This window comes from Lynx rufus, unplaced genomic scaffold, assembly GCF_022079265.1.
Source record: "Lynx rufus isolate CCGP_SWC_20201006 ecotype Redwood Valley unplaced genomic scaffold, mLynRuf1.p SCAF_17, whole genome shotgun sequence".
In the NCBI taxonomy this organism is placed as follows: domain Eukaryota; kingdom Metazoa; phylum Chordata; class Mammalia; order Carnivora; family Felidae; genus Lynx; species Lynx rufus.
The window spans coordinates 46,919,522-46,932,262 of record NW_025814831.1 but is presented as its reverse complement, the minus strand read 5'-3'; the positions used below and the strand labels follow the sequence as shown (position 1 = coordinate 46,932,262).

The 12,741-nt window shown below is 51.6% G+C and overlaps 1 protein-coding gene across 2 annotated transcripts; it reads right to left on the bottom strand.

The window, feature by feature from the left end:
- Positions 1-346: 346 nt before the first annotated feature.
- On the bottom strand, positions 347-7,342 carry BMP4 (bone morphogenetic protein 4). 2 transcript variants are annotated; one of them, XM_047079827.1, is made up of 4 exons: positions 7,138-7,342; positions 3,912-4,036; positions 2,444-2,823; positions 347-1,437 (listed from the first exon to the last, which is right to left on the bottom strand). In XM_047079827.1, the coding sequence occupies exons 3-4, from the start codon at positions 2,814-2,816 to the stop codon at positions 581-583; spliced, it is 1,230 nt and encodes a 409-aa protein (XP_046935783.1). In that variant the 5' UTR covers positions 2,817-2,823; positions 3,912-4,036; positions 7,138-7,342; the 3' UTR covers positions 347-580. The 2 variants fall into 2 exon arrangements, with proteins under 2 accessions (XP_046935783.1, XP_046935784.1); XM_047079828.1 differs by lacking the exon at positions 7,138-7,342 and having other exon boundaries at positions 3,912-4,082.
- Between the last annotated feature and the right edge of the window lie 5,399 nt (positions 7,343-12,741).

The window sequence follows — 12,741 nt, the reverse complement described above, 5'->3', positions numbered from 1 at the left end:
TGAGTCTTTAATCTGGCCTACTCCTTTCATCCCACTGTTTCTCCAAGGCATGTGTCATCCAGATGGGAGAGGATGCTGCGTCCTTGTTAACATTAAATAGAAATGGAAAACAATTCATCCTGGCAATTACCATCTCTCTACCATCAGTTTACTTCCTGTCCCTCCAACTTCACCACCTCTAGTTACCACCCTCTGACTTCCATCCTGCCCCCAGCCCCTCCTTAACAGGGGGGTTGGAGGGGGGCGGGGGTGGCACATAAATCTCTTTCAAAAGAGATGGGGCAGAAGGAAAAGAGAACGGATTAAAGAGAAAAGGAACAGTTTACCTTTAAAATAATGACTCATTTTATTTTTTCTTTTAATATGTAGTTATAAATATATTTTGTCAAAATATATGATCAATATGGTCAAAACATTTGCACGTAAAGTCATAAATAAGGTCAAGGTGAATGTTTAGGTTTTTTTTTTTTCCTTTTTTTTTTTTTCTTTTTAAAGATAAAAGTCCAGCTATAAAGAAGCAGTCTGTGTAGTGTGTGGGTGAGTGGATGGGAACTTGTGTGTCCCCGAAGACTGCCTGACGTCAGCGGCACCCACATCCCTCTACTACCATCTCTTGATAATTTTTCAGTACCACCTTGTCATACTCATCCAGGTACAGCATGGAGATGGCGCTCAATTCAGTGGGAACACAACAGGCTTTGGGGATACTGGAGTTGACAGAGTTGACCAGGGTCTGCACAATGGCATGGTTGGTGGAATTGAGGTGGTCGGCCAGTGGAAAGGGGCAGTCCCCGTGGCAGTAGAAGGCCTGGTAGCCTGGTGGGGCCACAATCCAATCGTTCCAGCCCACATCGCTGAAGTCCACGTAGAGCGAGTGGCGACGACAGTTCTTATTCTTCTTCCGGGCCCGCTGTGGGTGATGCTTGGGGCTACGTTTGGCCCTCTGGCGTCGGGTCAAGGCATGTCCTCGGCCATCATGGCCAAAAGTGACCAGGAGGGGCCGGAGCTGGGCCCAATCCCCACTCCCTTGAGGTAACGATCGGCTAATCCTGACATGCTGGCCCTGGTGGGTCCGTGTCTGATGGAGGTGAGTCACCTCAATGGCCAGCCCATAGTTCGGCTGTTTCTCCCGGGTCCAGCGAAGGACCGCAGGGCTCACATCAAAAGTTTCCCACCGTGTCACATTGTGGTGGACCAGTCTCGTGTCCAGTAGTCGTGTGATGAGGTGCCCAGGCACCACTTCTGCCGGGGGCTTCATAACCTCATAAATGTTTATTCGGTGAAAGCCCTGTTCCCAATCGGGGCCCTGGTTCACCTGCTCCCGGAAGAGTCGAAGCTCTGCAGAAGAGACCACCTCGTTCTCTGGGATGCTGCTGAGGTTAAAGAGGAAACGAAAAGCAGAGTTTTCGCTGGTCCCTGGGATGTTCTCCAAATGTTCTAGGCACCGTTGAGGAGGAAAAGAAAAAAGGGAAAAGGAAAAAAAAAAAAAAGCACATTAACTTTTTTGAGAGTTAAAAAAGTCAAGAAATAGCTTCAGTCAAGAAGCAGTGGGTGATGAGTGGTGAATTCTGCTTCCATAGTGGAAGCCTATTTGGAGAAAGAAGCATACCTTTTCATTTGAAGGAGCAGATACATGGGCAGCTAGCAAACCAGCAAAACTTAGCTAGCATGCAGCGAGCACCAAAGACAGAAAGGATCTCCCAACCTCCTTTATATGTCTAATAATTTCCATGTGTCAACTCTTTACTCCACCACCATCAGACTCCCCTTTTAAAGCTCTCTTGGCTTTGTGTACACAGTTTTCTTTACAAGTGGTTATAAAGAAAAAGGGGGGCCAACAGAGCAGAGGCGGGAGGAAACAGGCACACAACTACCCTCTCCCTCTTCTTCCACTTTCGAGTATGTTACTAAACATTTCCCCAGCGATCTTGGAAACACAGAGCATGCCTTGTTGATCATGTTACAGAGGGGAAAATAAATTCCAACACAGTAATGATGCTGGTGGATTAATAACTCAGATTTACTTTGGAAAAGAAACATCCGCTAGGAAACATTCAGATCGGATTACAAGGCCCCTATTGAATAAACCTGACAAACACACAGCTGTAATATTAAATTCAGTAGGTGCTTTGAAAAAAACGGGCAGAAAACCTGGCAGAAAAGACTTTGATATAGCAAAAACACACCGCGGGGTCTAGCCCACGTCTGAGTGGTGTCATTCCCTTGCCCCCGAAACCCCTCCCCTCTGTCTCTAAAAAATAAATTCAGCCACAGCTCTTGGAGGTAAGCAGCTCTGTTCCCGGCCTCCAGGATTTGGGGCTTTGATGTAACCTGAACTCTTGTCCCCCAGGGCTTCCACTGTCCCACCAACCAGCCCTACTAGCGCCCCCCTACCCCCCCCCCCCCCCACCTCGCCACCGCCAGACTCTCCTCAGGGACTGACCTTCGTGGTGGAAGCTTCTCACGGTGTTGGCCCTACTGGCGGGGCGCTCAGGGTACTCCAGCCCGACGCTGTGGGTCTGCTCTTCCTCCTCCTCCTCCCCAGACTGGAGCCGGTAAAGATCCCGCATGTAATCTGGGATGACGGCGCTCTTGCTAGGCTGCGGCCGGCGGCGCAGCCCGAACATCTGCAGAAGTGTAGCCTCGAAGTCCCGCAGGAGCTCATGGCTCTGCCCTGAGCGGCGTCCTCCCGCGTGGCCCTGAATCTCGGCGACTTTTTTCTTCCCCGTCTCAGGTATCAAACTAGCATGGCTCGAGCCTCCTAGCAGGACTTGGCATAATAAAACGACCATCAGCATTCGGTTACCAGGAATCATGGTGTCTCTGGGGAGGGGGAGGAGGTGGAAGGTTAAAGAATAAATAAACACCGATAACTGGAGAAATAGAGATGTCTCTGCATATGCATATAAGGCTAGCGATGGAGGGTCAAATGTAAAACAGGTCAGAAAGATCAAGTTTGTGTCTTCTCCCTCACACACCCCCACCATCAGCAGCTGCAGCCATGCACGGCCTGAAAGTAGGAATTGCCCTGTAATTACTCGGTCTAACTTGTTTACAGTCAAATAACCCCAAATCAGATAGCCTCCATCCTGTTAATCTTTTTTTGTCCCAACTGCTATCTGAGCCATGATCTCAGCTTGGTTTCTTCAAGGATAAACAGTTAACATTGAGGGGGTAAGAAAGGGTGGGGGAGGGAGAACTATAATGCCACTGCTCTCCACTTCAGACCTTCAGCCTCGCTCCCTCTTCCTCCACACCCCCCCCCTCCTTCTTCCTCCGCCTTCCTTCCACAACTTCCAGCTGGTTCGGAGCGGGAGGGTGGGCGAAGACACTGGGCGGCAGGGTCCAGAGGCTGAGGCCGAGGTCGTGGTCTGGGAGCTGACCCAGTGACTTGACGGTTTATTTTACTGTGGCTGATGAGTTTGAAATGCCCAGCAAAAAGCATCTGATCGCGCCCGCTACTCACTCCCAGGAAAGCAGGGGGGCGGGGGAGTGGGATGATTCCGAGAGAGACCTCTGTGACTTTTGACAAGCAGCTGGGAACATGCACGGGGGCACTAGGTGCTCCCCAGTTAAGTGTGCGTGCGTGTGTGTGTGTGTGTGTGTGTGTGTGTGGTTGCCCAGAAGGTACAACCCGGGGCTGAGGACCTTTCATCTCTTTAGCCCCCTCTTGCTCCCCTTTCTTGCAACGCACCCGATCTGAGAGCGCGAGTGGGAGCAAGCAGCACTTTAAACAAAACCGGTACGCTCAGAGCCCCGCGGCTGCCCGGCCAAGAAGAAAGCGACAGCGCTGCCCGAAAGCGGAGTGTGAACTCTGGAAAAAAGGTCCGACGGGAGGGACACAAGGCGAGCAGGGGTGGGGAGGGCAGAGTGAAATCCCAGGAGGGGGGAAGGAAGAGGTGTCTACTCACTGACAGAAAACAAGGCATATAATAACAGTCCATGATTCTTGACAGCCAATCTTGAACAAACTTGCTGGAAAGGCTCAGAGGAGCTGCGGCAGTGCGTTGCTCTGGATGGCACTACGGAATGGCTCCTAAAATGAATATTTGAATATAATGAGACTCTGGCGCAGACAGACTCTGTTTTTCTTCCAGCCCCTCTGAGTCACGTGAACGCAGAGGGCCCGCCCCGCGCACGGAGGAGCCCGCCCTTCCCGCAGCGGGCGGCGAAAGGGCCCGCGCGCCCTCCCCCCGCGGCCCCGCCCCCTCGAGGAGAGGCCAACCCCCGCGCCGGCCGCCAGAGCCGCCTGCGGTCCGGGAGGAGCTCCGGGCGGCGCTCGGAGCAGCCCCCGGCCGGTCCCCGGGAGCAGTACGCGGAGGAGCGAGGTCCTCGCTTCTACCTGCGGCTTTCGGTGCAGCGGGCCGGGCCCTCGCCCCCGACCTGAAGCCGGAGGATACGGGCTGCGCCTCTTGGCGCGAACTCGGCTCAAGTGGGGCCGGGAGCGGGGGCGGCGTCCCGGCAGCTCAAAGCCTCACCAACCGAGGGGCACTTAAAAAGGAAAGCGCTTCGGGACACACAAACGGGCGCGCGCGCACGCACCCCGCCACTTCCTCCCCGGGGTCTCCGCGAGGCCAGATATTTCTTCCAGCGACAGCCGGTCACCCCCAGGCGAACGCCTGCGAGTGCTCAGAGGAGCCAGGCTGGTGCTGGAGCTCCTAGCCCAAAGCTGCCACCCCTGTCACGCACCGGGCCGGAGGGGGAGGTGTTGGGCGGAGATCGGTGTGGGAAAGTGGGGAGGGAGCGGCCGTGGGGCTATTTTCTGCGCTCCCATTTCGGAGAACCTCCGCACCGCGTCGGCCGGGGGGGTCCTCTCCGAGCAAAGCAAATCCCCAAAGAAAGCGGTCGGCGGGCCATTCAAGGCGGAGGGGAGGACTCAAAAGGAGACGTCGCCGCGGAAAGAGCGCATCACAAGTTTCAGGTCTTAATGTCGCTGAGGTTTTACAACTCCCGACCCAGCGCAGAAACGAAATCCCGCTGCGTTCCAAGGAGTCGAGAAAACCGTGAACAGATTTCGGCCTCCGCTCGACCTCTGTGTCTGCGTCTCTCCCTCTCTCTCTCTCCAGATTGTCTTATTTTTGAAACCACCACTCCTCCCCCCCCCCGCCACTTCCTTCCCCCACCCCCTTCCTCCTTTGCACCAGCTGCAGAGTCGCAGCAAATATTTCTTCAAGAATTCTACCAACCCACAGCTCGAGGAACTACCGGGATGTCCTGCCTAACGGGAGATGCTGCAGGCGTGGGTCGTTCTGCACTGGGGCCTTTTCGAAAATCTGTCCCGCGCGAGTCTGCGTCGGCCCCGGCCCGCGCCGGGTCCCGAGCCCCGGACTCCCGCTCCCGTGGCCACTGCACCCGGCCTCCCTTCCCTGCGGCTCTTCCCAGTTCCAGCCTCCAGTCGTTTCAGAGACGGGAAGCTCAACTTGCCCGCCTCTCTCCCTCAAACTTGGTTTCCTTCTCGGGGGCACTCGCGGGAAGCCTTTGAGAAGAGTAAGGAATCAAGCTCTTAGCCCTCCCTCCGAGCCCGGGCTGCCCGGCGCCGCCCGGCACCGCCGGCCAGGGTGTGGAGGCCGCGGGCGCCGCTGCGCGACGGTCGGCGCCCCGGGAGCGCCGCGCCGCTTCTTGAGCGGCTCTCCGGTTTTCCTGCTCCCGTGCCACCGCAGGGTCTGACTGCGAAAGGGCTGGGAGAGCAAACGGGTTATTTGAGACGCCGGGAACCCTAAAAAAAAAAAAAAAAAAAAAAAAAGCCCCGTGGGAGGAGCTGTAGAAATGGGAAAAGCAGACGGGGAAGAGCAAGTCCCCGCGGGGCGAAGGGCCGGTGGAAGGGGCGGGCGCCCGGGATCCCCGGACAATCCTCTGCCCCAAGGAATCTCCCAGGGCGGCGGCGGGAGCGCGCGGCGCTAAAACCCGGAGGCTGGACCAAGAGCGGGTTGCGTTTCAATTTCAGATTCCGTAGGATTCGTCTCTAATCACGTTTTCCTCCCCCAATCCGCCCCCCTCATTTTTTGAAATAAAAAGATAAACGTCGAAAAGGATATTCGTCTCCAGAACTTTTTCTTGGGAGTGGGGGGAGGCAGGGATGCAACTCGTGACGATTGTCCTTTACTTCCCCGCCCGAGTCTTCTTCCGACGCCGAAGTTGGCCCAGAGGTGGCCTCAGTTTACTAAGTCTACGTTTGCGGAGGGGGTGGGGGAGCTTAACGTCTCACAAAGCTTTCAGCCCACAAACTGCGATCTTCACAGTCCATCCACCTAAGCGGTGCCCAGGAAGCGTCGGAAGCGTCGGGCCCGACTCCCGCAGGGAGGGGTCCACAAGGACCCAGGAATCCCAGGGCTCTTGCCAGTCGGCTCTGGGCAAGGAGGACCAGCAAGAGCCTGGGTCCGTAGCGCGTCTCGCCAGCGACTCCCCATGGGCCACGACACCGCAGGAAGACGCGTGCCCGGAGCGCGAGGCATCCTGACCATGGTCCCTACAGACCCTACACCAGGAAACGATAGGGGAGAGGTTCCTTGGAGGCTGCAAGTTCATGAAAATAGCTTGTGCAGCAGGCACGTCGTGCAGCGGCATATCGCGTGCTCTCAGGGGCTCCCGCCGGCTGGGGGCCGGGTCGGGTGACACTCCCCTCGACGCAGCCCCTCTGGCGGCGCGCAAGATCCGGAGGCTGCAGGACCGCGCTCCCCGCGAGAGAACCAGCCCTGGTTAGGTGTTCTTTCTCCACCTCGCGGTCCCTCGGCCCTCTCACACTCTCAGGACCTCGGAGCCGACACTCCTTTCTCTCCCGGCCCTTCCCGTCCGGGGATCGCAAACGCCAGTGCCCTCGCAACGCGTTCGTCTCAGGACCCCGCAGTCTTTCCCAGCGACCCGCAACTAGAGGCTCCTCTTTTTCCCTTCCCTTCTGCTCCGAACCTATCAAAGGTGGAAATGGCCCGGGGCCGCCGGACGGAGAAAGTGGCCTGGGTAGAGACAGCAGAAGACGTGGAAGTGCCTTTCAGCGCCAGCATCCCTACCTCTAGCACCACGGTTGGAGAAAAAATAGGCCACCTTTAGCGGTGGCCACAGGTTGAGCCCCCCCGCCGTTCCCCCCAAGGATGCTCCCCGGCCCCCTCTGCCCGGCTCCCCTCGCCAGGTAGCCTTGCTCACCATAGGTCCCTTCAGTAGCGGGCTTGCCAGCAGCAGCTCCCGGGGACCTCTGAACGGCTGCAGTGAACCTGGGCAAGGACCGAGGACTGGGGCGCTGCAGGCTCGAGACGGCGCGGACGGGAATCCCATCAGGGAGAGAGGCGAGCTACTCAGCCCCGAGCGGCCGCAGCGTCTCAGGCTCTCGTCCCTCGGCTCGGGTGCCACACTCACCTAGCTTCCGGACAGGGCTCCGCTCTCCTTCCCTCCCTCCCTCCTCCTCTGCCCTCGTGCATCTTCTCCTTCCCCCTCTTTCCCTCGCTCCCTTTCTTTCTTTCCTTCCTCCTCCTCTTCCCCGGCAGCCCCTCCCTTCTTCCCTCCGCCCTCGCTCGCCTCCCTTTCTGAGATGGGAGCCCCGCCCACATCCTCCCATCCAGCCGCCGGGCCTCGCCTCGCAGGCCCGGGTCCCGGAAGCCCGGGCTGCGCCGGAGCCCACAGCTGCTGCCCCGGCCCGGACGGTGCTGCCTCCAGCCCGGGGAAGCGGCCGGGGCTCACCTGGGGACCACGTGCAGAGGTACTAGAAAGCATGCACCGACTAGTCGCCGTTCCTTCCAAAAATACCCATGGGAGTCTGGGCTTCCCCGAGTTTAGAGTAACTGCAGCCCAAACTGATGATTAAAACACTGAGTAATCACCATTTACCCCGAGTAATTAGAGATAATGAAACACCTCTAAAATCAGGTTATGGAAAAAGGAGCTGTTGGATTGGCTTAAAGAGTGGCCTTCCATAAACTGTTAAAGGATTTCCAAACTGAGAAACAGGCTGTGCGCAGAACTGTGCGCGCTAAGAGGTACTTCTTTGGCTATTGAAAGGTCACCTTACTTCCAAAACATTTTTTTAAATGCTTCTTGTGGAAAGCCTTGGCGATGACCAAAACAAGATGGCCCCAATAAACAGTCTGGTTTCCCCTCTGCGACCCCAGGCCTAGCACTTTTGAGGACAGAGGTGGTGTGGAGACAGGCTGGGGCCATGTTTTTACAGTTAGAAAAGTCTGCTTATTGTAACTTAAGAACCACCACAGCAGTAATTTTTGTTGTTATTGTTGTTTATTTGTGGTGTGCCTAGGAATACTGTTAACCTCAGCAAACTGACCTTCTGAGGAGGTAACAACCACTAAAGCCTTTTTGGCCACAGGGAGACAAGAAAAGATACCCTTTGTTCTGTTTTTAAAGGAAGAAAAAGGGTGAAGAGTTGGCCCTGTCCTACGAGAAAGTGTTAGTAATTGTATTAGCAGGGAGGTGGAATGTGTGCTCTAAAACCTTCCCAAACAGGAGCCTACTTTCACACAGTGTCTCTGATGAAGCAGTGCGGGAGACAGCAGCAGCATCCCTCTGGTGTACGAACGCGGAAGGGGAAGGACAGCCAGGTTCCAGGAACTTGCCCACAGCCCTGCAGTAAATCACAGCCTCTGCTCTGGAGTCCTGAGCTAATACTGCAGGGCGGGGCTGAGGGTCACAGCCCAGAGCTCCAGGTAGCCAGGCAGTGCTGGAGGACTGAGCATTTCCTGTCCTGGATTTTTTTTTACCCTGGGATCCGTACTAACTTCGCTGTCTCAGCAAAATATTTAGATCTTTACTTAAACAGGTATTGGTCCTGTGTACCTCACTATAAAACTTTACATTTACACTGTACCTTCAATATTCAGAAAACAGGCACGACTTCCTATGTGGAACACAGATGACCAAGTGGAATTGCACGAAATCAGGGGAACAGCGATGAGGGCAGGGCCAAGATGTCCTGCCATCTTTTCCAAGTTAGGCCTGTGAGGTCTGTTAGCCCCATAATGCCCCAAACAACAAAACAATCTGTATGGCTTTGAGCACTTCCTTTAATTCCCATGGGTCTCAGTTTCCATACCCACTCTCAATTTAAAAATGATTGAACTTTTTTATTGAAATTCGTTAAACATCCATCTTCTTTCATTTTAAATCACTCCTGAGCCCACTTCTTCTAAGAAGCTCTGATTAAACAGGGCAGGGCAATACTACCACCCTGAAAGATGGCTGACAATATACCTCCAGCTTCCAGCATAATCAGAATCACACCCATAAACAATAACAAAATTCAAATTCCATTGAAGAGTTACCTAGTGTCCATCCGGGGGCATTAGGCTCCTTTAGCACACTGCCTAGAGGAAGGACAGAGCAAATGTTCACCACACCCCCTCAAATAATTAGTAGTGTTTAGTATTGTTTTAAATTATTTTTTTTTAATTTTTAACATTTATTCATTTTTGAGAGACAGAGTGTGAGTGAGAGAGGGGCAGAGAGAGAGGGAGACACAGAATCCGAAGCAGGCTCCAGGCTCTGAACTGTCAGCACAGAGCCCGACGTGGGGCTCAAACTCAGAGTGTGAGATCATGACCTGAGCCGAAGTCAGACGCTTAACTGACTGAGCCACCCAGGTGCCCCTTAAATTATGTTTTAACTTTATCTATTTTGAGAGACAGAACACAAGCAAGGGGTGGGCAGAAAGAGAGAGAGAGATTCCCAAGCAGGTTCTGCACTGTCAGCGCAGAGCCCTAAGTGGGGTTCGAACTCAAGAACCATAAGACCATGACCTGAGCCAAAACCAAGAGTCAGATGCTTAACCAACTAAGCCACCCAGGCGCCCCTGTTTAGCATTGTTTTAATCATCAATGAAATGTGTTCCCTAATATTTAAACTCAAAAACAACATGATATGCTGTGTTTAAAAGCAGGGCTTTGGGGTGCCTCTGTGGCTCAGTAGGTTAAGCATCTGACTTCAGCTCAGGTCATGATCTCATAGTTAGTGAGCTCAAACCCCACAATAGGTCTCTCTCTGGCAGTGAGCAGCCTGCTTAGATTTCTCTCTCTCTCCCCCTCTCCCTCTCTCTCTCTCTAAGTAAATAAATAAACTTAAAAAAAAAGAAGACTCTAAAAAAATGCAAGGCTTTATTTTAAGGCATGAGAAAGTGTGTGTGTGTCTGTGTGTGTGTGTGTGTGTGTGTGTGTGTGTGTGTGTGTGTTTTCACTCAAATGCTTTTGGATAACTGCTATTATCTCATGAGACCAAAGCCTAAATACTAAAATGGCCATTGGCCCACCCATGAGTGTGTGAAACTCACAGTCCAGGAGTTTCTAATTAAGCCACCTGACATACGTTGTTTAGACTCCTATAGGAACCTTTAGATGTGTGATGGAAGAACTCAGCTTCCATTCTCTCTGGACAACTTTATACCCAGCCCACATTGTATGCAGTGCAAACCATCTATTACCACCTCCCTTTATTCACTCCTCTTTTCCTTTTTACTTCCAATCTCTCGTGCCAAAGAAGAAATCACTCGTTGCTTAGAGAACTAAATCCATCACAGCCTAGTGATCAGAGTTGGTGAGGGAAATCAGTCCCTATCTGGAGCTTACTTGTGAATCTTGGTGTTTTTATAGAACATAATATAGCTGGGCCAAATGAAACTGTATCTGTTTGAGTCATTTAGATTAGGAGGAGAAATCTATCGTAATTCAAGAGTTGACTATTCCTCTTCTGCTGCTCCTGCTGAATGAAGGGCATTTGTTTGGGTTTTTCCTGGAAAGCATCAAGAAAGAGTAGCTCCACTGCAAGCCCTTAGGACAGTCTTTCTCAAGGTGTGTTCCGAGGACCTTAAACTTCAGAACGAGGCTGGAGGTGCTGATAAAATGCATATCTCCCAGCCTTGCCTGGCTCAGATGTACATCTTTCACAAGGTTTCCTGATAATTCTGAGCACACTAAAGCTTGAGAACTACTGTTGTAAAAGTTATTTCATGTAGGGGTGCCTGGGTGGCTGAGTCGGTTAAGCATTTGACTTCGGCTCAGGTCACGATCTCACAGTTCATGGGTTCGAGCCCTGCATCGGGCTCTGTGCCAACAGCTGGGAGCCTGGAGCCTGCTTAGGATTCTGTGCCTCCCTCTCTCTCTGCCCCTCCCCCACTCGAGCTCTGTGTCTCTCTCTCTCAAAAATAAATAAACAGTAAAAAAAGTTAATGAAAAAAGTTATTTCATGTATATTTTCAAGGCTGATAGATACCATTAAAAGGCTGATACCTGGACATTATTAAACAGGCAAGGAAGATGCCTGGCTTGTGCTTTATAAGCTGTTAAATATGGTAATTATGGTTTTCCTATGTCCAGAATACACCAAATAGGTCTTCGTAAGTGAAAAGATTTCTAACCCTGTCGGTGTAGTGGTCCTTACTTCAAGGCCCTTGATTAAGAACCACATCAAGTCATCAAATCTTTACCAATTAAGTGTCTGCTGAAGCTATGGAGGGATATTTTGAAGGACTCCCCAGTCTTGGTGACTTAAGAAGCAGTAAGATAGATGAATTGGAATTGGAATTGCAAGGGATCTCTGAAACTTTTCTCTTATTAATTCGTTCTTTTTTCTCTTATTAATATTTGCCATTTGTTACGTATTTGCTGTCTAGTCCTCACAACAGCCCTCATAAAATCCTTGTTACACAGAGGAGAATCTGAAATTTAGACAGGTCTTATAAGTCTCTCAAGGTCACAGAGCTAGTAGGTCGGGGACCCAAAATGCAGACCCTGTCAGTTGGTCTCCACCTCCACATGCAGTTAGCTGGGCTTGCGGAGGGATGGATCCCCATGGCCCATCTTCTGAGTAAATAAGTCTCGCCCTGGAGGCTTTCCCAAGGCCAAGGCATCAGCAGATGCTGTATCCTCACAGCATGCTGTTACAGAGAATTTCCGGGTATCTTCCCAGTTCTTAGAAGACAGAACAAAATCAAGACCCAGAAGCTTATCTCCTCCTGATCTTATTACATAGCCCACCTTAGGGCAAGACTTTATGTGACCTGCCCTGGGAGGAACAAGTTGTGATCTTGAGAAAGAAGCACTTACCTCTGCTGGGTCTCAATTTCCTCATTGTAAAATGTGAGGACTGACCAAGTTCTTTCTCAGGTCCCAGGATGGAGAAATCATATATCTACTAGTTAAATCATGGTCAAATGGCTTCACCTCCAGAGTCTTGGGTTTTCTCATTTATAATCTGAGAATAACAATTTCTATTTCTTAATATTCTTACTATAAGCATTAAATGAGTTCATGTAATAAACTGGCAGGCATAAAGCGCTCAGCAAATATTAGCTATTATTTTTCTTCACAAAGGTAATGATTACAGGAGCAAAGTAGGTGAAGAGTCACTCTGGTGCTGAGTTTTATTTACTGTTAGTGATGCACTTTTTAAAGGAAGGGGTTATATCTCACATTTATTTTATAATCATTAAGGGTGGACACGTCTCAGGTATTGATTCTATAAATCCTGTTAATGTGAATCAGCACTGCGCTGAGTTAACACTCATTATGGTTTGAATATATAGATCTGACCCATGAACAAATCTCTGCAAAGATGACTAGTGGCTGTCAAAGTGGACAGGCGTTAACTACTGAGAGCAAAGAAATAATAGGCTAGATGACATAGCTGAAACATTTTCCATCTCTAATTTTTCTGATCTCTAACGTCTCTGACTTTTCACAATTTTTCTCTCTACTTCTTATTGAAATGTAAACCCATTTCCTTTACCCTGGTGTGAAGAAGAAATGTAAGCCT